This window comes from Pelophylax lessonae (assembly GCF_965119305.1).
Source record: "Pelophylax lessonae genome assembly, chromosome: 4".
Taxonomy (NCBI): Eukaryota; Metazoa; Chordata; class Amphibia; order Anura; family Ranidae; genus Pelophylax; species Pelophylax lessonae.
In genome coordinates, this window is record NC_138771.1 from 596,304,302 (window position 1) to 596,330,843 (window position 26,542).

The 26,542-nt window shown below is 43.5% G+C and overlaps 1 protein-coding gene across 1 annotated transcript in view; it reads right to left on the minus strand.

Annotated features, from left to right (window-relative positions):
* KEAP1 (kelch like ECH associated protein 1) overlaps positions 1-17,406 on the minus strand; it is a 34,181-nt gene extending 16,775 nt beyond the window's left edge. The window contains exons 1-2 of the mRNA XM_082253299.1: positions 16,439-17,406; positions 3,864-4,546 (exon numbers count right to left, since the gene is read on the minus strand). Of these exons, the coding sequence (XP_082109425.1) occupies positions 3,864-4,546; positions 16,439-16,981 (1,226 nt within the window). The 5' untranslated portion in view covers positions 16,982-17,406. The remainder of the gene's footprint in view (positions 1-3,863; positions 4,547-16,438) is intronic.
* Positions 17,407-26,542: the final 9,136 nt, after the last annotated feature.

A 26,542-nucleotide genomic window follows, 5' to 3' on the forward strand; every position in this document is an offset into this window, starting at 1 on the left:
CTTATCTGTCATGTGTGTCATAGGTGTCATCTGCCGGGAAATCTGATAACAGGAAAAAAAATGATGCTGAATCGCAAATTGTGCCAAATAGTTCCTCCACATCCCCTGCTCTCTTAAAAGGGGATATCATAATATTTTATATTATCCATTTATGCATTCTCTTTTTTTCTTTGCATTTCCATATCATTGTTTTACATGCGTATTTGTGGGGGGGGGGGGGGGGTCTCAATTTTTTTTTTTTGGGGTGGGGGGGGGGGTGGATTTTATGTGCTTGGTTCATTTACCTGTGTGTGTTTGGATGCTAACTGGCAGCATGGAACTGCCCAAATGCTTCCACCTGACAAGAAAGCTCTATGCACACCAAGGCTCCATGCACACACTCAGGCGCTATGTACACACTCAGGCGCTATGTACACACTCAGGCGCTATGTACTGTACACTAAGGCTCTATGTACACTCAGGCTCTATGTACTGTACACTAAGGCTCTATGTACACTAAGGCTCTATGTACACTAAGGCTCTATGTACACTAAGGCTCTATGTACACTAAGACCCCTTTCACACCGTTCATCAGTTCAGTCACGTCAAAATGTCATCCGTTTTTTTTTTACATCCACTACCAATCCAAAAATGGATGAAAAACGGACGGTTTGTCCGTTTACATCAGTTTTTCAGATGAAAAATAGGGCATTCATCCGTTCCAAAAAACAGACGTTGACGGAAGCGGATGAAAATGGATGTTAACGGATGATCATCCGTTTTTACATAGAGATACATTGATGTCCGTTTTTCATCCATCAACAGACGGATGAAAAACAGACCGTACATGTGAAAGGGGCCAAAGGCTCTATGCACACCAGCGTTTTTTTAAGCCCGAAGCAATTAGCATTTTTTTTCTGCTCCTTTAAGCTAAATAGTATTATCCTCTGTGTTCATGCACACTACTTTAGGCTATTAGCATTTTTTGAGCTTTAGCATCTGGGAGCAGAAAAAAAAAAAATTGTTTTTCTTAGGAGTTTCTTGGGAGCATTTTTCCAGCAGAAAAAAAAAAGCTGAATGCTCCGAACTACTTTTAAATGCTACTAGAAGCTGGCACAAAAAATGCTATTAGAATTTTTCATCCAGCTTATTCTTCTAGCTTTTTTTGAGTTAATGAAAAAAAAAAAAACACTAGTATGCATGGAGCCTAAATGTAGAAGAAAAAAAAAAAAAAAACCTGCCCAGCGCCTGGAACTGCATGTCCCGGGTGTAGGGTGATACAAATTGTGCATCCCTGCAACAGTGAATGGGCTGACAAAAGCCCAGGCGCCAGGATGTAATTTCTAGTTGCCATGGTGACCTGGTGCTTGGGATTTGTTGAGCCCTGTAACGGGATGGGTCATTCAGTCCTGTGTGTGGAGCAATAAAATCTGGAACCTTTACAGCAGTGAAATGGGAACTCATGTTTCACTTTGGAAAAAAAAAAAAAACCCTAGTAAAATATGAAATATTTCACATATACTGGACTAAAAAAATATGGTATAACATACTATTATACCAACTGCTGCGCGATACCAATGGACTGATCATGTGATCTGTTCTGAGGGAGGTTATTGTGGTTGATTCGCCCGTTCAGCAGAAATAACTTTGCTTTCTCCTCCTGCAGGAAGTTTCTGGTCAGCAGATGTGCTGTTGCAGTGCCCAGCTTGCCAGTTTGTTCATAACCTGACTGCTACTTTACTTACAAGGGATTGTAGAAGGCGGAGACAAACTTGGCTACTTTTGTCAGCAGCATGTGAATATACATTAAGGTGGTTGTAAAGGCAGAAGGTTTTTTTACCTTCATGCTTACCGTGCCGGACCTTCAGAGGCGGCTCCCACATGCATGCACAGGAGTGACGTCATCACGGCTCCGCCCACTCACAGTGCCAGAGCCCGCCAACCCAGAAGAAACAACCGGGGAAGATGTCAGCTGTCTCAGCGGTGTGCGGGCGCCGCTGGAGGGCTTCATTCTAAAGTAAGTATTTCATAATGAGCTAGATTGCGATGCATACTCGCTCATTATGCCTTTGTCTTACAGGTTTTTTTTTTCCTTTCTTCCCCCCCTTGAGGTTTAGTGCCGGTTCACACTTCTGCGATGACAGACATTGCATGTGATTCGAAGCAATGCGAATTCAGCCATACAGATTGTATGGCTGAATTCGCATGTGAATCACACTGAACACGCACAGGACCCTTTTTTTGGTCCGCAGCAGAATCAGATCGCATGGTCGTTCACACCAGTGTGGTCCGATTCATGTACAAACTCTTAGTTCGCACTGCAATATGCGAGACGATCTGGGGGTGTTGTTAACTTTGTATTGACACCCCCAGCGATTCGCATATGACAGTGTGAACTGCCATGCAAGTTCAATGCGATGAGCGAACCCTGCGGGATTCGCAGGGTTCCCACATCGCAGAAGTGTGAACTGGCACTTACAACCTCTAACCTGTGCAGTGCGGGCACAGTGCAGTTTCAGTTATCGGCGAGTGACTACCGATATTTTTGGTCAAGTACTCGCCGATACCAATACCGTTGTGGTGGGATTTGAGCCCGTACAAAATGAACGGGCTCAAATCGCACGTGATTTGAACAGGAATGTGGTGTGATTCCTGTCCAAATTGCATGAGGTTTCCCACACTGCTCCAGTGTGAACCCAGGCTGACATCACTATGAGAAGCCTGGGTTCATAAAGGAACGGAAACCGCATGTAATTTAGTCAGGAATCACTACGCATTTCCAATCAAATCGCATCTAAATTTTGCAGTGCTATTTAAGCCTATAATTTTGCATAGGCTCAAATTGCACTGCAAAATGTATCAGTTTCAGGTATCGGAGCAATTGCTCTAGAACTCATGCAAATGCTCAGTATCAGCACTGATACCTACTTTCTTTACTCAGAGTTGGGTTTTAAGAGTTCAGCTAATAGGTGAACCTCGACTTTGACCATACAAAAAATAAATAATAACAGTTCACCTTAATTTCCGGTTCACACTATAGCGATGTCAGACATTGCATGCGATTCACACCGCACTGCTCTGCAAATTACATGCAATGTCTGGGTGATGCGAATGCATCCATACAGATTGTATGGCTGAATTCTAATTGCATTCAGACCAAAGTCATTCAGGACCCTTTTTTTGGTCCGACCAGAATCAAATTGCATGGGTGTTCACACCTATGCAATCCGATTCCTGTCCGAATTGACAGTTCGCACTGCAATATGCAAAGTAATCTGGGGGTGTAATTAACTTTGTATTGACACCCCCAGCAGCTCGCATATGGCAGTGTTAACTGCTGCGAGTCGGGTGCAAAGCGGGAACCCGCAGTGGATTCGCAGGGTTCCCACATCGCGCAAAGTGAACCGGCACTAAGCTCTTGGCACAGGTTTGTTTACATTTTGTTATGCAAATATGCAGCCGCTCGGCATCAAGACCCACCCACAGAGAGGCTGCATATTTGTGTACTGTTGGTGAGAAGGGGGAGGGGAGTTTAATTCTGCCCTAGACCGGAGACATCAGTCCGGTCCTCCAAGATCATAGAGGTGATCAGAGATGATCTGGTCTCGGTTCACCTCTATGGCCAGGCACGTGAACTGTCAAATAGTTTCCCAGGCTCACCGGTTATCGCGGTAAGCCCGAAACACACTGGCAATCGGTGGAATTGGGGTGCATAGACACTTGCCTATACCACTGACCTGACTGTACCCAGAAGCAGGGGTGCTGATCAGGGTTTTAACTAAAGGGAAAAAAATTAGCATTAGGAAGGTAGTTTTGGCTCCTGCTGAACAGAGGGTAGCCATTTGCAAATGGTGTCCATGCACCAATATCTTTAATGTACCCACCTTTCCACGCTGTTATGATGGAGACAACCGTGAGATCCACCCACTGCATAAATCTGTCCATCAATAACTCCAGCGCCCACCCTGTTCCTGGGCACGCTCATCGATGCACATGGAGACCACTGGTTGTTCATGGGATTGTAGCAGTCTAGGGCATTGGAGTCCTCATTGCAGTCAGGAGCATTGTTGCGACCTCCAACTGCATAAAAGAGTCCCCCAAGCACACACCCAGCAAGGCCACTCCGGGGTATCTCTAGAGAAGCCAGGCTGAGCCACTCGCCCTCCATGGGGTTGTAGGCCTCCAAAAAGTTGAGGGACTGCCGGAAGTAACCACCTCCCACATAGATGAATTGCGGAACATTTGGGATCCTTTGAGGAGGTTTAGTGGGTTTGTGCAGGGTCAGGTCCTGGAATATCTGGGACAGGTAGTCCTGGCAGCGGGTGTCTCCTCGTAAGATCTCACAGCGCTGGAGTTGTAGCTTCAAGAAGTTAGGGGTGAGTGAATGGCAGCGAACGGCACGCAGCAGCGCCTGGATGTAGGGTCGCCGATTCTCACAGTCATACTTGACCCAGTTGATACAAGCATGGAAGACCTCAGACTCGCAGCGCACATTCAAGTCATCGCGACTAATCATGTTCACCAGCTGACAGCGGGTCAAGTTGAAAAATTCCTCTTGTTTTGATACCTGTAAAATAAGTTTAAAGTGTGAGGAGATAAACTCACTCTACATGCATGGCTTATATGTAGAAATAAAAACTTTTCAGACAGAGTGGAGGAGAGGGATTATTCCAGCTGTCAGGTTTTTTTAATGCGTTTTGTACCCGTTAGATTCTCTTTCTCCTTTTGTCCTGGTTACAGTTATCATTGAATGTGAAAGTAAATCTAAAATTTTGGGTTGTCCCCAGAAAAGGAATAGAAGGGAAATCTTTCAATAGGGACACTACTTCTGGGGACCCTGGTGACACCAGAGACTCCACCACTTTGGAGGGATTTCCTCTCACTTCCTTTTTTAGCTATGGGACAGGAAGTGAAGAAAAATCTTCCCAAAAGAAAACAAGGGGGTTATAACCATACCTTACCCTATCCAAAATGGGGAAAAAAAAAAAAAAAAAGGTTTTGCCCTTAGTTCTACTTTAGAGGCTAAAACGTTCCTACCTGACATGCCAATCTCAATGCTTTTCCCGAGTCCCCGATGAAAAACAAGTGTCTAAATCAACTCAAAGTTGTTGGTGCAAAACATTGTTCATCATCTGATAACTAGTATGGACATTTTAGCCTAGGTTTACAGGTTGCAGCGGCACATCGCATGCGAGTCGCACGGCATTACTGTGCAAATCACATGCGATGTCTGTGTGGTGCAATTTGAGCCAATCATTTTGCATGGCTTAAATCGCACTACAACCGCACCAAAATCGTGCAGAACCATTTTTTTGGCCGCACCAGAATCAGATCATGTAGGTGTTCACACCCAGGCGATCCGATTCTGCAAATTGCACTGTGATTTGAAAACCAATTTTGAGGTGTCATTAACATAACGCACCCGCAGCAGTTTGCATGAACAGGGTGCGGGAAATGCACAGACATCACTGCGAATTCCACACCCCACCAGTGTGAACTGGGCCAGAAAGGGGACCCGTCATAAGAAAAATACCTGGGCTGTAGATGTTGATCTGCTTCTGAAATCGCTAGTAGTCGTGCTAATACTTTACTTTCAATATTTGAGTCACAGAGGGCTAGAGCAAACGTTTCTCACTTCCAGCCCTTTCTGCATCCAGACTGCAGGGCAGAGCCAGCAAGGACCCGCTACCTTCTTGTCATCCAACCCCTGGACGGGACCTTGTACATGCAGGTCCCTGGCCTGTGGCTCTGTTCTTTCTAGTAGCAGCACTCTGCACAGCAGGCACGATGTGATTGGCTGCTTGGCTTCCTCCTCCCCCGAAGCCTCCAGCCTGCTTAGGACCGTTTCCTCTGCCCACATAGAGTTATATTCTGCACTCAGACTGGACCCCTGGATAATAAAGTACAGTGGGCATTGTGGACACCCCAGAGCACTTCCAGCTACACTGACCGCTCTCCCTGCAGCCAGCTCCCTTCCTCTGCAGCCAGTCTTGATTCAAACCCATGCACAGCATATATATATTATATATGCGCCAGACCTTCTCTCACCCCTCCTGTATGTGATATATATATATATATATATATTTTTTTTTTTTTTTATTTCTTACTTTTATTATTAATGAGGATGTGCAAGTGTCCTCATTCATGAGAAAGAAGTGACAATGAAACATATGATAAGCTCCTCCCATCCGATACACGCCCACTGCCTACAGAGGGGCAAGGTCACTACTAGAAGTGATGCTACTAGCCCATCAGCTGCCCCTAGAAAAGTAGAGAGTGAAGTCACATGACAGGCACTGAATACTGCAAAATAAAGGTATAAAAAGTGCGATGTTCGCATTTTGGGACAGAAGGCTGAACTTTACCAATTAATGATTTCCTGGGAGTATTTAAGTATAAGGATTTCCTTCCACTGTAGGTAGAGCTGCCTTTTAAAGCGGATCTCCTGTTACTAAAAATCCCGTTAGCATGCAGCTCTTCTTGCAGATATGAAATCATTTTACATTCGTTAAACATTTGTTTTTTCCACTTCCTGGTTAAGTGAGGCACTGGTGATGCAACCAGGGAATCACCGCTGCATCCTAGAAAGTTCCTGCCACATCTTCCAGGAAGCAGGCCCAGGTCTCTAAGAAGTAAAGGGAGATGGATTTATGTGCCCCTCATCAGAAAAAAAAAAAAAAAAAGGGGACACAAGACGAATGTGGAGAAAATAAGGTATACATAAAAACAAAACGCCTGAAATTATCTAGAAGTATAAGTTTATAGAATACTATTTCTAAAGTTACATTTGATGTCATTTTTATGATTAACAGCAAACTATAAGTGTCCATTTACACTGGTACGACTTGTCAGTCGACTTGGTCAGCCTGACAGGTCACGCACCGTTGCGGTCCATAGTGTAGTACAGGAACCGTTCTAATAGGAGCGACACAAGTGGTCCGACTTAGAAAAAGGTTCCTGTACTACTTCGGGGCGACCTGGAGCGACTTGCATAGACATTCATTTTATGAAGTCCGGTGCAGTGCACGCGACTTCACAGGTCGCCCCGAAAGTCGTGCCGCTTCAGTGTGAACCGGCACTAAAAATTTTAATTGTTTAAAGCTGGCTACTGTTACACGTAAAGAAAAAAAAAAAAAATATTAACTACCTGACCCTTTGGAAAGACCAGGACATTTTTTGCGATGTGGCACTGCGCTATTTTACCTGACAATTGCGTGGTCGTGCAACACTATACCCCCAAAAAAAAAATAAAAAATGTATGTTCCCCCCCCCCCCCCCTCCCCCACAAATAGAGCTCTTTTTGGTGGTATTTGATAATCTCTGTGGTTTTTAGCGCTGAAAAAAAAAAAACAACATTTTTGAAAAACCAAACAAGCATATCCAATAAAAAAATTGAACAAAATCAAATTTCTTCATCAATGTAGGCCAATGTGTAGTCCATTACATGTTTTTGGTAAAAAAAAAAAAAAATCCCAAAAGGCGTATATTGATTGGTGTGTGCAAAAGTTATAGCGTCTACAAACTATGGGATATTTTTATTTATTTTTTTACTAGTAATGGTGGCGGTCAGCAACTCATAGCAAGACTGCGATATTGTACGGTCACTGTATTAATGACACTGGCTGGAAAGGGGTTAAAGCGGAGTTCCACCCTGAAAATTTTTTTTTTCACTTTCTGCTTGCTCAAAATTACCTGTAAAACAATTGGATCATTAATTTTTTTTTTTTTTATTCACTTACCTTGTTTTTAAAGAAAATATACTTGCCTTACTTCCTCTTCCTCCCTCTGTGGGCACGGCCGCCGCCACTTCCTGCTTGTGTTGACTCCTGGGAGCTGAACGTCATCGCTCCCAGGAGTCAATGCGCCTGCACCGGCTCGTCACTTCCGGCGCAGGTGCGTTATTCCCTGCTAAGCAGGGATGACGCGCCTGCACCAGAACTGACGAGCGGGGTCGGTGCAGGGCATTCTGGGACCTAAGAGGATGCCCTGGCTTCAGCTGCCCACACCTGAGATGGCAGCGCTGGACAAGAAATTTTCAAGGTAAGTATTTCTTCTAAAAAGGTAAGTGAACCCGGGGACAGTTCAGAGGCTATCATTGCTGAAATGCACTAGCCCGGGGGTATTTTTATTGAAATTTTATTTTTCAAGCCGGTGTTCTAAAATTTCATCGGACCCATGAAAATTCCGGACCCTCGTCACTTCCGGTGACGCCAAGTCACCACCAGCTGGTGCGACAGCTGGTGCGAGCCCCGGTGCGCATGCGCAGAAGACATTTTCTAGGTCCGATTAAATTTTAAGACTTTGCGAACAGCTGACTGAGAGGAGGCGGGGCTGAGGCACCGGGTACGTGCGGTCCGCCAACTCCACTTCCGGGTCTATGCGTTCCAGACAAAGATCTTTTTTTGGTTGTTTTCTTTTCTATCATTCCACACATTTACACACATTCCCTTACACACAGAGAGAAATAATAAAATGTTTAATATTTATCGTAATCATAATTATAAGTGTCCGCCTTTCCGTTCCATTGAAGTAAAGGGAATGTGTGTAAATGTGTGGAATGATAGAAAAGAAAACAACCAAAAAAAGATCTTTGTCTGGAATGCATAGACCCGGAAGTGGAGTTGGTGGACCGCACATACCTGGTGCCTCAGCCCCGCCTCCTCTCAGTCAGTTGTTCGCTAAGTCTTAAAATTTCATCGGACCTGGAAAATGTCTTGTGCGCATGCGCACCAGCTGGTGGTGGCGTAGCGTCTCCGGAAGTGACGAGGTCCGGAATTTTCACGGGTTCGACAAAATTTTAGAACACTGGAACTCCGCTTTAACATCAGAGGAGATCAAGGTGTTAACTAATAATAATTGGCTGCTCCTGATGACGTCAGCTTGATGACGAAACGCGTAGAGCATAGGTACGTCAGTACCGCCCTGTGAAACGAACATCCGGTTGGTGAGGCGCACGGCGTCCCGGAAGCACCGCTAAACGAGGGGTTTGCGGTCCCTACTCACCTACGGATTCTGTTACATGCTTTTAAATGTGAGTACTTTTTAATACCCGCTAATAAACTGCACTATTGTTAAACTGTACATTACTATATTAGTGCTTTTTTATCTGCATACCATCGGATACCGTTTACAACATTTGGAGAGCTGCCCTTGATATCCCTTATTGCTTACCGCTTGTTTACCTAATCACTGGAGAGAGGAAGGAAGACCAACCCCAGGAGGATTGGAGAGTACAACCGAGGTTTACCGAGGGATTTTCCCTAAGTTCCAACGCTGGTTACCCCTGTAGGGGTGCCGCTCTCTGGTGAGTGCGGGCTGTATTGAGAGGGGAGCACGGAATTTCCTCACCCAGCACCCACATCTTGAATCCATCACTGGGACTTCTCTCTTTTAAGAGACTTTTTTGGCACTTTGTTTGCACTATTGTTGCACCTTTAGATATTTATTCTATATATTGTATCTCTGGATTTTTTACCAAGTATTTATTACGGACTTTTTTGGATCATTTAGTGATATTACTTATTAATTTATTTCATCACCAGTTATCACATATTTATACCAACACTTGGGAATTTTTTAGATATTCTTATCATCTACTCAAATTTATTTTTGTACTTCACCTGGCACAATTCACTATATATTTATTTATTTATTATATCTCTCACTTGGATATTTATATTTATATTTATATAGCACCACCACTGCCACCTAGTGTTCAAAATATTTATGCATTTTATTAACACAAGTCACCTTAAAGCGGAGTTCCGGGCACAGAAGTCATTTTTTAACAAACATACCCCGGGACAGTCAGGGCTAGCACATTCCACAATGGATAGCCTCTGATCTGTCCCGGTTCGCACTTACCTTTTAGAAGAAATACTTAAAAAATTTCTTCCACAGCGTTTCCATCTCTCTTGTGGGCAACTGAAGCCGGCGCTGTCCTCTTCTGTGTCTTCTTCTCCCAGAATGCGCCTGCACCGGCCCCTCTCGTCACTTCCGGTGCGGCGCCGCATTCCTACACAGCTTCTGGGCATGCCCAGAAGCTGTTTAGCAGGGGAATGCGGCGTCGCCCGGAAGTGACGAGCGGGGCCGGTGCCGTCGCATTGATTCCTGGGAGCGATGACGTTCAGCTCCCAGGAATCATCGCAGCGCAGGAAGTGACAGCGGAGCCGCAGCGCTGAGGGAGGAAGTACCCTGAGGTGAGTATTTACGATCGTCAATTACAAGGTGAGTTTTTTAAAAAAAAAAAAAAAAAAAATAACCTAACTATCCAATTCCTTTTCAGGTTATGCTGAACTAGCAGACGGGCACAAAAAATATCGATTTTGTGCCTGGAACTCCGCTTTAATCTATTTTATACCACAAGACATACTAACGTTTGATCACAGATAATAATTTGCACCTTATTCACTGGTTTTAAGGTACTGCTTTTAGTCACATTAAGGTTTACACCTTATTATTTATTAATGTTTTATTTCAACTAATGTCTGCAGTTCTAACCTATTTATTGGTGTAGCACCAATTACCTCTAACTGATAGACGTCTACCAAGAGTATTATTTGTGGCTTAAGTGTGGTGTACTACTTATATTTGCCTAGTGTGTATAAGGAACATTGCCTCTCCCATATACCTATTATTATTTGGCAGCGCCAATATACCCTATCATTTTCCAAGGGGTTACCTGTTTGCCTAACTTGTGTTTATGTGAACAGTGTGAGGTGCCTTTGCTTTGCAAGGACACAAGCTCTATCCCTGCCCCCGTCAGAATGGCGATCTGCCTTGTTTACATAGGCAGATCACAGTTCTGAGTCTCTGTATGATGATCGGCGGGTGCCGGCAGACGAGTAGCCGGTACCCACTGATCGGCTTTCCCTGTGTGTAATCACATTGGGAGCGAGCCGGCAGCAGCGTGCACATTCACGCCCCCCTACCCGGAAGTGTGGAATCGTGTGTGAATAGGGAAAAATCTCGTGCTGGATATCTATACTGATATGGACTGGGTAATGTGTTAGAAGGAAAGGATGCCACATCGTTTGATGGAAACGAAAATGATCAATCTACAGAGGGCTGAATTCAAAGACACCCCAAAAATCAAAGTGAAAAAATGATGCAGCAGGCGAATCCATTTTGCTGTAATTTCATTGCAGCAACTAAAAATGGTACTCAGAAGTTGTATGGCCCCCACGTGCTTGTATGCATGCCTGACAAGGTTAGGACATGCTCCTATTGAGATGACGGATGGTGTCCTGGGGTAATTCCACCCAGATATGGACCAGGGAATCACTGAGCTGAACAGACTGTGGTGCAACCTGGTGGCGTCAGATGGACCGAAACAATGTCCCATAGGTGTTCTAATGGATTTAGGTCAGGCGAATGTTGGGGACATTCAATTGGTAATAATTCCTTCATCCTCCAGGAACTGGCTGCATACTCTCACCACATAAGGATGGGCATTATCCTGCACCAGGAGGAACCCAGGACCCACTGCACAAGTGTAGAGTCTGACAATGGGTCCAAGGATTTCATCCCAATACCTAATGGCAGTCAGGGTGCCGTTATCTAGCCTGTAGAGGTCTTTGAGTCCCTCCCTGGATATGCTTCCCCAGACCATCACGAAACCGGTTAGGCTGAACAATGTTACAGGCAGCATAAGGGCTCTTTCACACGGCCGCTCCGTGTGAAAGCTCCGCTGCGGGATTTTTTTTTTTCCACGGAGCGGATGACATTTGTGTATACGGACATAATGTAAGTCTATGGGCATTGCGGATGTCAGCGGATGACACCGCTGACATCCGATTTTCCTTCCTTTCCGTTTTTTTGAACAGAGGAAAAATAGGGTTCTGCTCCGTTCCAAAAAACGGAACAGAACTGAAAGGAAGAAAATTGGATGTCAGCGGATGGTATTCCGCTGACATCCGCAATGCCATAGACTTACATTATGTCCGCAAAAAAATAGGAAGATTTGCGGACACACGGAGCGGCCGTGTGAAAGAGCCCTAACGTTCTCCACGGCTTTTCCAGACCCTTTCACGTCTGTCACATGTGCTCAGGGTGAACCTCTCATCTGTGAAAAGCACAGGGCGCCAGTGGTGAACCTGCCAATTCTGGTGTTCATATTTGATACCATCTTGGCGGCCTCGGCCCACGTGCACTCCCTACGCCTCTTCTGTTTGTCCCTCATGATCGGGGTGTGAAGTCGGTTCTACCGGAGGGAGGGGGAATCTCTGGCTGGGGGCAGATGGAAGTGGGGGGGGGGGTAACGCTGGCAGTTGTAGTCCTCTCCCCAGGGCAGCTCCTTCGCACCGGAACCACACTCCCAGTCCCCACAATACACTTCCACCCCACAGCACAGCGAGCCAATCACGTCGTGAGTGGCGGCACAGCGAACCAATCAGGTGGTTCGCTGTGCCGCTGCTCACCGTTCAGTCAGGAGAATTAGCTGCAGGGCAGACTGAACATGTGGGACGGATGTCAGGCTGTGTTCTTCTGCTACCACTGTGAGTCCGAACTTCTCTGCCTTGCATCGTATGTTCCGACGGTGTGACCATCGCCCACGCTTGCAGCACGATAGTCGATATCACATCGACTATCGTTCAGCCCTAATGAAACCCCCCCATTTCATTACCACCAAAGCAGCCGAGACTGATTAACAATACCCTCTGCTACTTAACTGACCAGATCAATGGCTCAGGAGTATCGTTGTCTTGATGCTATACTCCGATTAAAAATTTTGAGATTGTGTGTGTGTGTGTGTATATATATACACACACACACACATACATATATATATATATATATATATATATATATATATATATATATATATATATATATATATATATATATATACATATATACATATATACACACACACACACACACACACACACACACACACACACACACACACACACATACATATATACTATATATATATATATATATATATATATATATATATATATATATATATTATAGGATTCTGTCGCCCTATAACAGTAAGACTGCTATAGACTTTAGATTGGTCAGCAAGCAGTTAATGTACTGGAGCATTGAGAGTACACAGAACTTGGATAGTGTGTGTGTGTGTGTCACCACTGTTATAGTACAACACCATTCTTTGCCAGGCTGGGGCCTCTCCACCTTTCAAGCTACATATTAGTGTAGGTAGCCTACAACTAAGAAGACAAAGGATGCATTGTTCATAGAAGAGATCAATACACACGACAGAGGAAAAGCACCGTACTGAAAAAAAAGCTCCATGTAACAACTAGAAGCAGAAGGGAAAATTCTGGTATCACATTACAGATTGCTAAAAACAAGTCACCTGAATCCCTTCCTCCTGTTCTTGGAAAGGAATGAGAGAAAACAACTGACAGAGAGGAACACACAAATCCTGGGAAATATCCATGTAATCCGTTCCGGAGATTCTTTACAGTATGGCTGGATGGTGTATGAGAAGAGGAGTTTTACTGACGAGCCAGCTGGCTGTCAGGCATCTCGGTGGATCCCGACATTAAAGTCAGGATCCTTGCCAAGCCTGGATTGGCTCTGCGACGTCAGCTGGCAGAATGCTTTAGCCTGCCGTCGGATGAATTTGGGTCACAGGTGAGCAGAACTAAGTGCACTCCTGTGACCAACATGAAAAGTATGACCCAAAAAAAAAAAAAAACCTGACCACTTGAGCTCCGGACGGTTTCACTCCATTCACAACCAGGCCATTGTTTTCTATTCAGTACTGGGCTACATGACCATGCCATTGCGTGGTCATGCAACACTCTTGGTGGTATTTAATCACCACTGGGTTTTTTTTTTGGGATACAAACAGACTGAACATTAAAAAAAAAAAAAAAAAACAAAAAAAAAAAACCGATATGTTCTGCTTTCTGATATAAAACATATCCAATTAAAAAAAAAATAAAAAAAAATATTATATTATATTTTATATATATATATATATATATATATATATATATATATATATATATATATATATATATACACACACACATATACATACACACACATATATATATATATATACACATATACACACACACACATAGCAATAAGTGTATATTAATTGGTGTTTTTTTTTAAACACAGCAAAACAAAGTCCGTTTGGCGCACCACCCGTGTGAAATGACCCTTAGACCCCGTTCACACTGGGGCGATCCGACTTGCCGGGGCGACCTCACAGGTCACGGCGCGCAGCTCGCACCGCGACCTCGGAGCGGCCGGCACAGACTTCATAACATTGAAGTCAATGCAGGTCGCTCCATGTCGCCCCAAAGAAGCTCCGGACCCTTTTTCTAAGTCGGAGCGACTTGTGTCGCTCCTATTAGAACGGGTCCACAGCTTCTCTATGCCAGGTGACCTACGGCGACCTGTCAGGCGACCAGGTCGCCTGACAGGTCGCCCCAGTGTAAACAGGGTCTTAGTCTGTGAATCGTGATTTTTTTTAACAAATATTCGTGCAGCTCTAATATATACTCCCATAAATATGGCAGGGGATATGTTTACGGTCTTGGGGGGGTCTGATTGAGGAAGATGGAAGTCAATCTCCACAATTCACCACCTCTGGGCTGATGAATCTGGGAGTGTGAATTCTGACACAGATGGCCAGTAAAGTGCAGAGATTACAGCTTCATAAACTGGCCATTTCTGTGTCAGTCAATGACAGATTCTCTGTGTGTGGAGATGATCAGCGGAGAACATGTTCTCCCCCGATCCCGTTTCAAAAACCAAAAATGATCCAAGACGAGCTGCGATCATCAGGATGGCTGCTCATCTTGATTTCATAAACGGACACATAAATTTATCACTTTTTTTTTTTCATAATTTACTTTGATTACAAGAGCACAGTATTTATGTATACAAGGGGGGGGGGGGCGCAGCACTTTATTGCATTTATCACAAAATAAACGTTATCCACGTAGATAGGGGGGTATAGGTTTCCCAGCCTCCAAGAAGCAGAACACCACAGTAGTAGCATAAGGCTGGATACACACCATACAATTGTCTTTAGATTTTTTCCTTTAGATTTACCAAAACCATATAATATAAGGGCAAACCTAAACACTTTCAAATTTGTATGCAATCAGGTTGGCCCTTGCACTACATAGTTGAAGGTAAATCTAATGGAAATCTACAAACAAAAGCTGTATAGTGTGTATCCAGCTTAAGAGCAGGATCTTTGTAGATTTTCACATGATGGGATTTGTAGTGTCACCACATTTAGAGTGTCAAGGTTGCCTACCCAACTTACAGAATGGTCTTTCACCAAGAGGAGTCGGTCAATACACCCTGCTGCAGTCTCTTTAAAGAGAAGTTGGTTTTGTTTTTCTTTTTTTGAATCATACTTACCTAGGTGGATGCAGCATCTGTCCCCTGCTGGCTCTAAGGCTGAGAACCGAGCGATCAAACACCGGACTGGAGCGCTTGGCTGTAGAGGGGGCAGGAGCGGCTGAGCCAGGTGCCAGCCCAGGGATCTGGGCGGATCCCGACCATATGGTCACAATCTTTCCCCAGCCTGGACCGGACCTATGAAGTCAGCCGACAGCAGGCTTCAATCCGCTGTAAGCTCAAACCAGGTGACAGAAGTGCATAGCGAACTGCACTCCTGTCATCCACAGGAGAAGTACAGCTAAACTTGCTTTGGCTGTACTTCTTCAATCTAGACACAATGCTAGATGTACTATCTCAAAGCTCTAACATAAGCTCCTTCAATTTGGAATATAACAAGTTGTTATAACAGGAGTGCCTCAGCACTCAACAATGAGGTACTTAAAAAGGGGCCTACACTGAACTGTGGGGTTTCAAAAGAATTGTGTTCATTACTGCACCTCAGAACCTAACCCTCAGCCTGAACCCAACCCTTAACTCCAAACCTCAAAATGATAGCATCGTAGAAAGAACCACTAGTTTGAAGGCATCGGTGGAAACAACGCTAACATGGGAAAATCTCATGCAATGAAACCTATGAAATGATTTAGTGCCGGTTCACACTTCTGCGATGCGGGAACGCTGCGAATATGCAGCATGTTCCTGCATCGCATCCGCACCTCTGGCAGTTCACACTGCCATATGAGATACGCAGGGGGTGTCAATTAAAAGTTAATGACACCCCCAGTTGCGATCGCATATCGCAGTGCGATCTGCAAGTACACAAGTGTGAACCACTGTGCGATCAGATTCTACTGCGGCTCAAAAAAAGCCTCATGTGCGTGTTTGGTGTGGATACAGTGCGAATTCAGCCATACAAAGTGTATGGCTGAACTCGCATCCGCACATCAGATCACATGTAATTAGGAGCAGTGCGCTCCGAATTACATGCAATCGCTGCAAACGCAGAAGTGTGAACCGGCACTCAATGCATGGAATTAAGCTATGAAAATCCTTTGCACCCAAATAAATGATCCATAAGTGGACACCATAAAGAAAATGTTTCAACTCTCACCTCCCCAAAGTTCATGTATATATACTCCCGGGCCTTCTGGTGAAGCTCCTGACACCCAATTTGCTCAGCAAAACTGGCAATTCCAATGGCATTACTGGGGTCCAGTTGTTGGATCAGAAAGTCACAGCATGCTTTTACCACGCTGTCCATCTGATACATGACAGCTCCATTCATGACGTGGATGACGCACTTCTCCCCCACAGAGATGCTGGCTGTGTAAGCAAACTCCAACAACCGCTCCATGACTTTGGGGTGAATTCCTTCAATGGAGACCATCTCCATGCCGCATTCCCGGAGTCCATTGGTAAACATGGCCCTGAAGACGGGGCTGCTGGAAGCAAGCACGATTTTATGAGCCACAAAGTCTTCTTGTAGGTCATTGTACTTGACCCTCAGAGTCACATCACACAGCTGCTTTCCCAACCGCAGCTCGTTCATAATCTGGAAGGCTTGGTTGGTGTGATCCGCCAGTGAGTAGTGGAATTGGCGGTTACCATTGCTGTGGGAGGGCGTGACTTCAGCCTTGCACTCAGTGGCATACATCCCCAGCTCACTTCCAGCCAACCTTTAGATGCACATCATCCAAGACAACCACAGCATAAAAATTCTAAGAATTAAACAAGCACTTTCCTGTTGTGTAAAAAATAAAAAATATCGGTCTAGAAAAATATATTTTGATTGGAAATATTAAGAAATACTAATTTTTTCACAGTTCCTGAAATTCCAAATTGTTTTAAAAAAATGTAATCCAATCTGAGGTTAGTCTTTCCTTCAACAATCCTTGCACTGGGAGTTTTCATTTAGTATTCCATAGTTTATGAGGTTTTTAATCCAAGAATCGATTCCATAGTGCCTACTCTTAAATTGTCCAGAAGAGCTAAATAAAATATAAATTACTCCATTCGGCTACTGAAAAGTCCACCTAAAGCAAATCCAAGAAGACCATGTCTAGTTCATTTTTTGTTTGATATCTGTAGACAGAAAAAAATAAACTGGTTAGTCAGGGTAATTTGCAGCATGGCAGGTTCATCCTGTAAAACATACATTTCTTGCACATATTTAGCATTATATCCCTCAGTGACCATGCAACATCTCCTACTCTGCTGCTCTCCTACTCAGTGGGCTCCCCCCACCGCACCTTCTTTGCAAGGTTACCTTCTCCCACGTGACCAATACACCTCCAACTGCACTACAACAGCATTGGATTTAATTGTATAATTAAGACGGTGAAGGGTCTTCTATAAAGAATAGCTGGATATAGCAGATTGACAAAGCCTGCAGCATTTCACTTTCCTATGTAAAATGTGTGTGTACAAGCAAGCAGTAGCCAACAAAAGAACTATATACTGTATTTTCTGGCGTATAAGACTACTTTTGAACCTCAAAAAAAATCCCCCAAAAATGGGGGGTCGTCTTATATGCCGAGTATAATATCTCCAAGGTAACCTAAGTATAAGTATTACCAGTAGATGTAATCTCTCAAGACGCTGGCTGTGTGGGAATCCTGTACCGGTATACCGTATGTACCGTAGCTCAGGCTACATACAGTGTACCGCGCTGAGCCAATCAGGGAGAGCGATGTATTCTATTATTGAATGCAAAGCCTGCTCCAATTGGCGGAGTAACATCAGCCCGCCTCTCTGACTCTGCCAATCCGAGCAGGCTTTGCATTCAATAATAGAATACATCGCTCACTGTGATTGGCTCAGCACAGTATACTGTATGTAGCCGAAGCTACGGTACATACGGTATACCGGTACAGGATTCCCGCACAGCCAGCGTCTTGAGATTACATCTACTGGTAATACTAAGGGTACCTTGGAGATATTATGAACGATTACATGGATTACAGTACTAGGGTACCTTGGAGATCTATGAGAAATCTGATGATTTTCAATGGTGTTGCCTTGCTTCGGAAAGGGGTTACTCTTATACGGCGAGTATAGCCCAAAACCTATGTTTTAACTTGAAAATTAGGGGGGTCGTCTTATACGCCCAGTCGTTTTATACGGCGGAAAATACGGGAGTTATGGTACAATATATTTTATTAAATTTACAAGAAAAGAGAATAAAGGATAATAAATACACAAAGTATTTAAAATCTTATAAGAATATGAAGATAAGGTTTTTAACGTAATATGAAAACATTAGTAATTATTGTTAATAATAATAATAATGTTATTGTATATATAATATTATTATATAGATGTAAAAATAATCAGTTAATAATAATAATTTTAGGGTAAGAGTCATATGAAGATAATCATCAAATTGAGAAATTGTAGATAAGATGAAACGGGAAAAGGATAAGTCAATATGGGTATGTGTCAGATGTGAGATACTGTATATCGATGTTTGATCATTCCCCTCTCTCAGATAGATAGGGGTTTTAAGTGGTTATAAAGGCAGAAGGTTTTTATGTTAATGCAATCTATGCATTTGGATAAAAATCCTTCTGTGTGAAGCAGGCCCCTAATACTTACATGAGCCCCATCTCTATCCAGCGACGTACACCACTGCCCCAGCCGCCTGGGACTCTCTCTGCTGATTGGCTGAGACACAGCAGCGGCACCATTGGCTCCCACTGCTGTCAAAGTCAGTTAGCCAATCAGGAGAGAGAGGGGGCAGGTCACAGCTCTGTGTCTGAATGGACACACGGAGCTGTGGTTCGGCTTGGGTGCCCCTATAGCAAGCTGCTTGCTGTGGGGGCACTTGACACTCGGGAGGGGCCAGGAGCACCGAAGAGAGACCAGAGAAGAGGAGGATCTGGGCAACTCCACTTCAGAGCAGGCAAGTATAACATGTTTGGTATTTTTAACAGAAAAAAAAAAAAAGAAGGCTTTACAAATCACTTGTGTCCAATGTTTTAGCCATGGACCCCCAGAGGAACTACATAGTTAAAGTGGTTTTAAAGCCTCAAGGTATTTTACCTTCATGCATTCTATCCATGAAGGTAAAAAGCCTTCTGTGTCACAGACTCCCCCCTCACCCCCCCCTTCTTATAATTACCTGAGCCCCATCACTATCCAGCGCTGTGCATGAAAGCTGAGGCTGTCCTGGCTTTGTCCCTCCTCCCTGGGCAGATCGATCAATGAACTCCAATGGTGAGGAAGCGGGGGACAGGGCCAAGTCCAGCTCTCTGGGTGAATGGAGACAGCAGCGGGTCACAGGAATCTGCTTTATATTGGGAGTACCAGCAAGAGAGGAGTCAGGAGCACTGGTAGGAGACCCGAGAAGAGGAGGATTGAGGGCCGCTCTGTGCAATTCACTTGCACAGAGCAGATAAATGGAGACATGTTCATGTTTTTTTTTTTTTCCTCTCCCCTTTACAACCACTTTCAAAAAGGCTAAAGGAGGGGAAAAAAAAAAAAAAAAGTAAAAAGATCACTCAAGCTCAATATATCACATATCATACTGGGAATAAATAATTTCTGCCCTCCTCCCTGTACACTGACCACAGTGTATCATGGCTGCTGACACCGTGGTCAGTTTACGCGTCTCCTTCATGTGCAGCCCTGCACTGTGCTCCTCTCCCCCTCCCTGCCTGTCAGTGCCTGCCCCTTCCCCTCCTTCTGCTCTCTATTATTTTAATATTATCTAATCCCCGCTGTAACAGAACAATAACTGCCTCTGTGCCTGTGTTATAGAAAAAAATATGCGATCTGTACCTAAATCCGAGCGGCCCCCGGCAATCACGTGACCGCTCTGCTCTCTCTCTCCCCCTCTTCCCCGGCTGACGTCAGCTGCAGTGGTTGGGCCCGCCCTCTGGAGCTGTCAGCCAGGAAGAGGAGAGATCTGTAAAATATAAAGTGCAGAGATCTGAAGAGTCAGCTGAGCACAGGGAGCCGCTCAGATTTTGGTACCAATCTGCACATTTTTTTCTGTAACACAGGAGCACCAAGTGTTCCATTACAGAGGGGATTATAGAATTTTATATAGGTGGCTGAACAACCACTTTAAACTCAAACTCTCATTACATGCTATATAACCGTGTGCATACTCCCAAAGCCACTAAAGCTTTCAGTTTGTGTAGAGTGAAATATACCTCGTTGATCCTGCCATCAGCTGCTCCTCCCATCTTTGCTGTCCTCACTGCAGCCTGAGGTTGTGTAGACCAGCAGGTGTCCTCAACTGAGCATGCACAATTTTAGTTTCCTTTTAAGCTCTTAATTTCCTACTTTTTCTGATCTGTGCAGCCCACATGACTATAGAGAGTCACACATGTGGGTGTATACACAGTGGTAAATTACACTTCCTTACCCCAAGTCCTCCTATTGCTAAACACTACGGGGCGGGATATAGTATGCCGATTACTGAAACTCAAAAAAGCTTTGTTTTACAATAAATCGGTATTAAATATATCAAATGTAATTCCCAATACCTGTAAAATAAAAAAATAAAAAGCCTTGGATGCAGATGCCATCTGAACAAAACTAAAAGCTAGTCAACTCTGACTCCACCTAAACTATATTAATGCACAAAAAAAGCACAATTGATGCTCAATAAAGAATTATTGGGAGCTGTAAACAGTTGATATTTATCATCTAAATTTGAATTGCTCTGCTGAAACATTTTTTTATCCTAGTCATGTGTCTGACTGGCACAGCACCAATCTGTTACTGGACTGTGACTGGCATAACACCATGTGACTGGCACAGCACCAATCAGGGCAACCAGACACAGACTCACTCTGTAGAGAGCAGACATTAGCATAGTAATAGAAGCCCCTCCCAAAGATCTTTCTCTGCAGATGCCAAAAAACAAGGGAAAAAAAATATCATGTGACCACACAAATGTGCTGCAGGAATAAGGAGATAGAGATTATATATATATATATATATATATATATATATATATATATATATATATATATATATATATATATATATATATATATATATATATATATTTTTTTTTTTTTTTTTTTTTTTAATTTATTTATTTATTTTTCAAATTTAATTTATTTATTTATTTTTCAAAAAGGATTCATTTACACTTTAAAGGAAATAAAAAAAAAAATTAAAAAAATTGGCCCTTTAATAAGATCGTTGGGTGGAAGGGACGTTTGACCTCGCTCCGGTCCTCCAAGGGCATAGAGTCTAGTAAGGGCCATCTTGCCCTCACTCGACTTCCTGCCCATCAGCACAGGGGGATCAGATAGTTTTTCCCCCTTCCAACAACCCTGGCAAGTGGGGAAAAGGACTGGGAAGCCGCGGGAGGGGGGTGGGCACCTCTCCTGGCACATAAAAGTGATCCCGTGGCCAATCTGCCGCTGGGACCACTTTTATGGTAAAGCGAACCGTTCGCCTGCCGTGTAAAAAAAATACTGGGGTTATGCCAGCTATCTGCTGCCATAACCCTAGTATTTAACATCATAGTAGCAATGTAAATACAAAGTGGGTGGTCCGGAAGTGGTTAAATAATTAAAAGGAGGCACAGTGGAGGGGAGGAGATCTTTTGTGGTTTTAAAGAAAATTACAAAAGCAACGTAATGTTCAATTCTCTTAGGCCCCTTTCACACTAGTACAACTTGTCCCGCGATTTTGGACCGCAAAAATCGCATCACAAGTCGTTTTCCATTATTTGCAATGAGCCCCATTCATATCAGTGCATTTTGAAGTCGCACCGACTTCAAAGTAGTTCCTGCACTACTTTGGCACGATTTTAATGCGTTTTGAGGTATATAGCCCTGAGCCATTGCTCAAAATCGCGGCAAAGTCACGTCAAAATCACGCCGCGATTTGCGGTAAAGTCACGTTGCATACGTGTAAAAGGGGCCTTACCCTATGTTCATCGTTTTGCCTTCCCTTACAGGATTTTTTTTTAGAACCTCTGGAACTTGCTTCTTCCCTACAATTTGTATACATTTGTATGTAAAATTTAGAGAAAAAAAAACTTTTTTTTTAATGAAAATGCATCTCTAAGAAAAGTGCACGGTTTAATCCAATATTGCCAGAAAGAAAGAAAAGGTTTCATGTGACTATCACTTGACGCTTTTGCTTGCTTTCAGGACTGCTTTTCAAACACGTTTGCAGGTTTTCCCTCTGGCGCAATTATGTGTCAGGCACGTCTAGTTTTCACTCTTGCTCAACTGCAGGAATAAAGGACACTATTATTGACTTAGCCACAAAACACATATAGGTCTCTGACAACTAAAGAGAAAGAAAAAAAAAAAAAAAAGAAAAAAAGAAAAAAAAAAAAAGAAGGTTCATTTCAGATGACTAAAATGCGTTTAAGACTAAAACCACACTATATGGTCAAAAGTATTGGGACACCTGCCTTTACACACACATGAACTTTAATGGCATTCCAGTCTTAGTCCATAGGGTTCAAATTTTGAGTTGGCCCACCCTTTGCAGCTATAACAGCTTCAACTCTTCTGCGAAGGCTGTCCACAAGGTTTAGGAGTGTCCATGGGAATGTGTGACTATTCTTCCAGAAGCGCCTGGCTCGCAGGTTCCACTCTAATTCATCCCAAAGGTGTCCTATCAGGTTGAGGTCAGGACTCCCCCAAACTCTCTCATCCATGTCTTTATGGACCTTGCTTTGTGCACTGGTTCAAATCATTTGGTGGAGGGGGGATTATGGTGTTGGGGTTGTTTTTCAGGGGTTGGGCTTCTTCCCTTAGTTCGAGTGAAGTGAACTCTTAAGGCGTCATCATACCCAGACACTTTGGACAATTTGTTTCTCAACTTTGTAGGCACAGTTTGGGGGATGGTCCCTTCCTGTTCTAACATGACTGCTCACAAGGGCACAAAAGCAACATCTGTGCCTGACCTCATAAATGCACTTCTGGAAGAATGATCATACATTCCCATAGACACACTCCTAAACCTTGTGGACGGCCTCCCAGAAGGATTGAAGCTGTTATAGCTGCAAAGGGTGGGCCAACTCAATATTGAACCCTACGGACTAAGACTGGGATGCCATTAAAGCTCATGTGCGTGTAAAGACAGGAGTCCCAATACTTTTGACAATATAGTGTAAATCAAAATTTGACGTCAAAAAGCAATCTTCTTGTTTGTTTACGAAACTTGGCATTTATAAAGAGGTTACTTTATTCTTGTTTTCATCATTGATAGAGATGTGTTAAAGTTTTTATATGCAGGGAATATGTGCAATGGCATTACAGTCAAGCGTTTTTTTTTTTTGTTTAGATTTTAAAGCTGCACTTCTTTTCGTCAAAAAGTAATAAAAATTTGTTTAAAGATACTGGAGATTTTAGTCAACTAAAACAATTCAGATGACTAAAATACAACTAAAAACAGCATTTTAGTCAAAAGACTATGCCTAAAACTAAATTGTGATGTCAAATTTTAATTAACACTGTGAAAAGGGGCAGCAATAAGACTGGGGAAGGGTTAGAAGCACTTTTCAGGTTTTTATTTTTTTTGTTGTTTAGGACATTTCCCCCAACGTTTGGTAGGTCAGAACAGGAAAGTATTTAAACTCCGATGCTAAGGCTATTCTTGCTTCAAATCTGGTTTCAAGTTTTCCACACTATACCTACAAAGACAAAAAGATTTAAAAAAAAAAGTAATGTTTGGCAGCTGCAAAAGTTTAGCTACTGAATGCTAGCATGAAAAGAGAGAGAATATCCGGAAGTGGGCCGTTTCACCAGGGAGGGAGTTTTAATGTAAAACCCCTATTCAGTTAGGTCTACCTTTTACATATTCAAAGTGGACCTTTACTCAAAAATAAAACTGCTGCTTATCCTCTTCCTCTGCCCTAATTTGCAAATTATATTATATTATATATATATATATATATATATATATTTATTTTTTAATAAAAAATAAATAAAAATAAAAAATATATATTAACTTTAAAAGCGGGAACTGGTATCTTTTTCTTGGATAGGTTCCCACTTGCTCTGACATCAGTTTGGCCCTCCACACCACCCCTTTCCAGAGCACCAGTGTAGCAATAACTGGCTGGATGAGGGACAGGTGAGTGGAAGACTGGCATGGGGTACTGGGGGAAGGGAAAGCTGCAATATAAGGCTTCATGTACACATAACCTACTTTCACCCCTGGCAGCAGGAAAACTCAAAATGTGGCAAAATTGCACCATGATTTTACTGAGATTTTGCCACGTTATGCGGCCGGCAGTCAAAACATGGCGCAATTTTGCCACATTTTGAGTTTTCCTGCTACCAGGGGTGAAAGTAGGTTATGTGTACATGGACACATAGGCTTTTATGGATTTGAGTTTAGGAGCTTTGGCAAAAAAAAAAGGCAAAAGCTCCTAAACTCAAATTTAGGAGCCGCTAGTAGTGTAGATGAAGCCTTAGTGTAACGACACTAACTTAGATGACCCTGAACTCAAAAAAGTGAAGATTTGCACGGTTATGGGAAACATGCAATGATAAGGAAACCAGCAACCTTGGCTTACTCTAAGGGCTCTTTCACACGGGCGGTCCGATCAGATCCGCCTGTCAGTTTTTTTAGGCGGATCTGATCGGATCCTCCATGCAGCTCTATGGGGCAGCGGGTGTCAGCGGAGGTCACCTCCGCTGACACCCGCTGCCATCCGCATCCGATCCTGTGCTGAAATCTGGACGGATGGAAACCCTATTTTTCCATCCGTTCAGTAATCGGAGCGGATCGGATCTGATGAGAGCGGACATCCGATCCCCCATAGAGGGCAGTGGGGGCTGAGACACCTCCCTCTCCGCTCTGCAAGCGGAGACAGAGCTGTCATCCGCCCGGCTCAGCGGGGATTGCGGATCTTTCCCCGCTGAGCAACACGGATCCGCCTGCGGAGGCGGACCGTGTGAAAGAAGCCTAAAGGTTTTGAAAATGTATTTGAAGAGTGGAGCAACAAAGTAAAAATGGGTAAACAATAGGCTTTTAAGGTCCAATCCCTGCTATGTAGGACCTTCCAAACATTTTACATATTAACCTATTCATAATTTGCATAAGCAACATTTTATTAAATTACAAGAGACAATAAAGCCAAAGATTCCCTAAGGCAAAAAAAAAACAGCACAAGGGACATTACCTACAATCAGCAAGGTGTCCCTTGTGCTGCTGAATTCTCCTTTCACCAAATCTTCCTCCTCTGCTGGAAAATAGCAGTGTAGTTCCCGATACCACTCCTGTGACTACAGCCCAAAAGCTGCAGTGTGAAATCTAAGGCACTGTTGCCCTTTACCGCTAGTCTGAGGAGATTTAGAGTGACATTTGTAGATTTTTCTACTGTGTTGCTCACAGTTCTCCATGCTGAAGGCTCTGACCTGAAGAAGCAAAGCCCTGCCACTGCCAAGAAGGCCACCTGCACACACAATACAGGGCAAGGCAACACAAGTCAGTAAAGGGGCAAGATCAGCTATAGGGAGACCACAAGCAATACCATTGTGATTAGTCTTTCTATCCGCCTGCCATTTTTTGGGAACAGGTTCCAGAGTTTAGTTCCTCTGAATGTTAAAGTGGTTGTAACCTCAGTCATTAAAAAAAAAAAAAAAAAACATTTGTAGTGTTTACTTGTTACTCCATAGCTCGGAGTGTCATTTCCATCTGGTGCTCCTTTCTTCGGTTATCAGCATGTGTCACTTTTGACAAGGTATGCCAACAGCAGAAAAAGTGATGACGGGAAGGAGAGCACAGCACATAGCTTGTCTATTCACAATACAGCTCTGCATTGTTCCTATGTGAAGGGGGGGGGGGGGGGGGAGTCTCTTTCCTCCAATCAGCTTTTAAATTGTGCAAGAGCTCTAACTGCAGCTCTCCACCCCTCCTCACCCCTCAGCACTTTTGAAAGGATGTAAAAAGAGAAGACTGCAGATAAGACAAGTAAAACTTATGTAGGGTGATTTTTTTCATCTCTGTGTATCATACGAGGGCATTCACTTCATTGGGGATATGTGAGGGTTTACAACCACAGTATTTCATATGTAAAAAGGGAAACCCAACTAAACATCAGTTTTAGATTTAAACTTTCCCCCATGGTGGAAAAACCTACTTCACAAATGTGTCATTCAATTTAATGATAGCGGCCAAAAATATCACTTCTGAACATCCCTGAATCTCTGTTACCTGGTTCTGAGCACCACGCTCAGTCAGGAAGGTTACAAAGAGCGGATCTTATGATTCTGTGACTCAC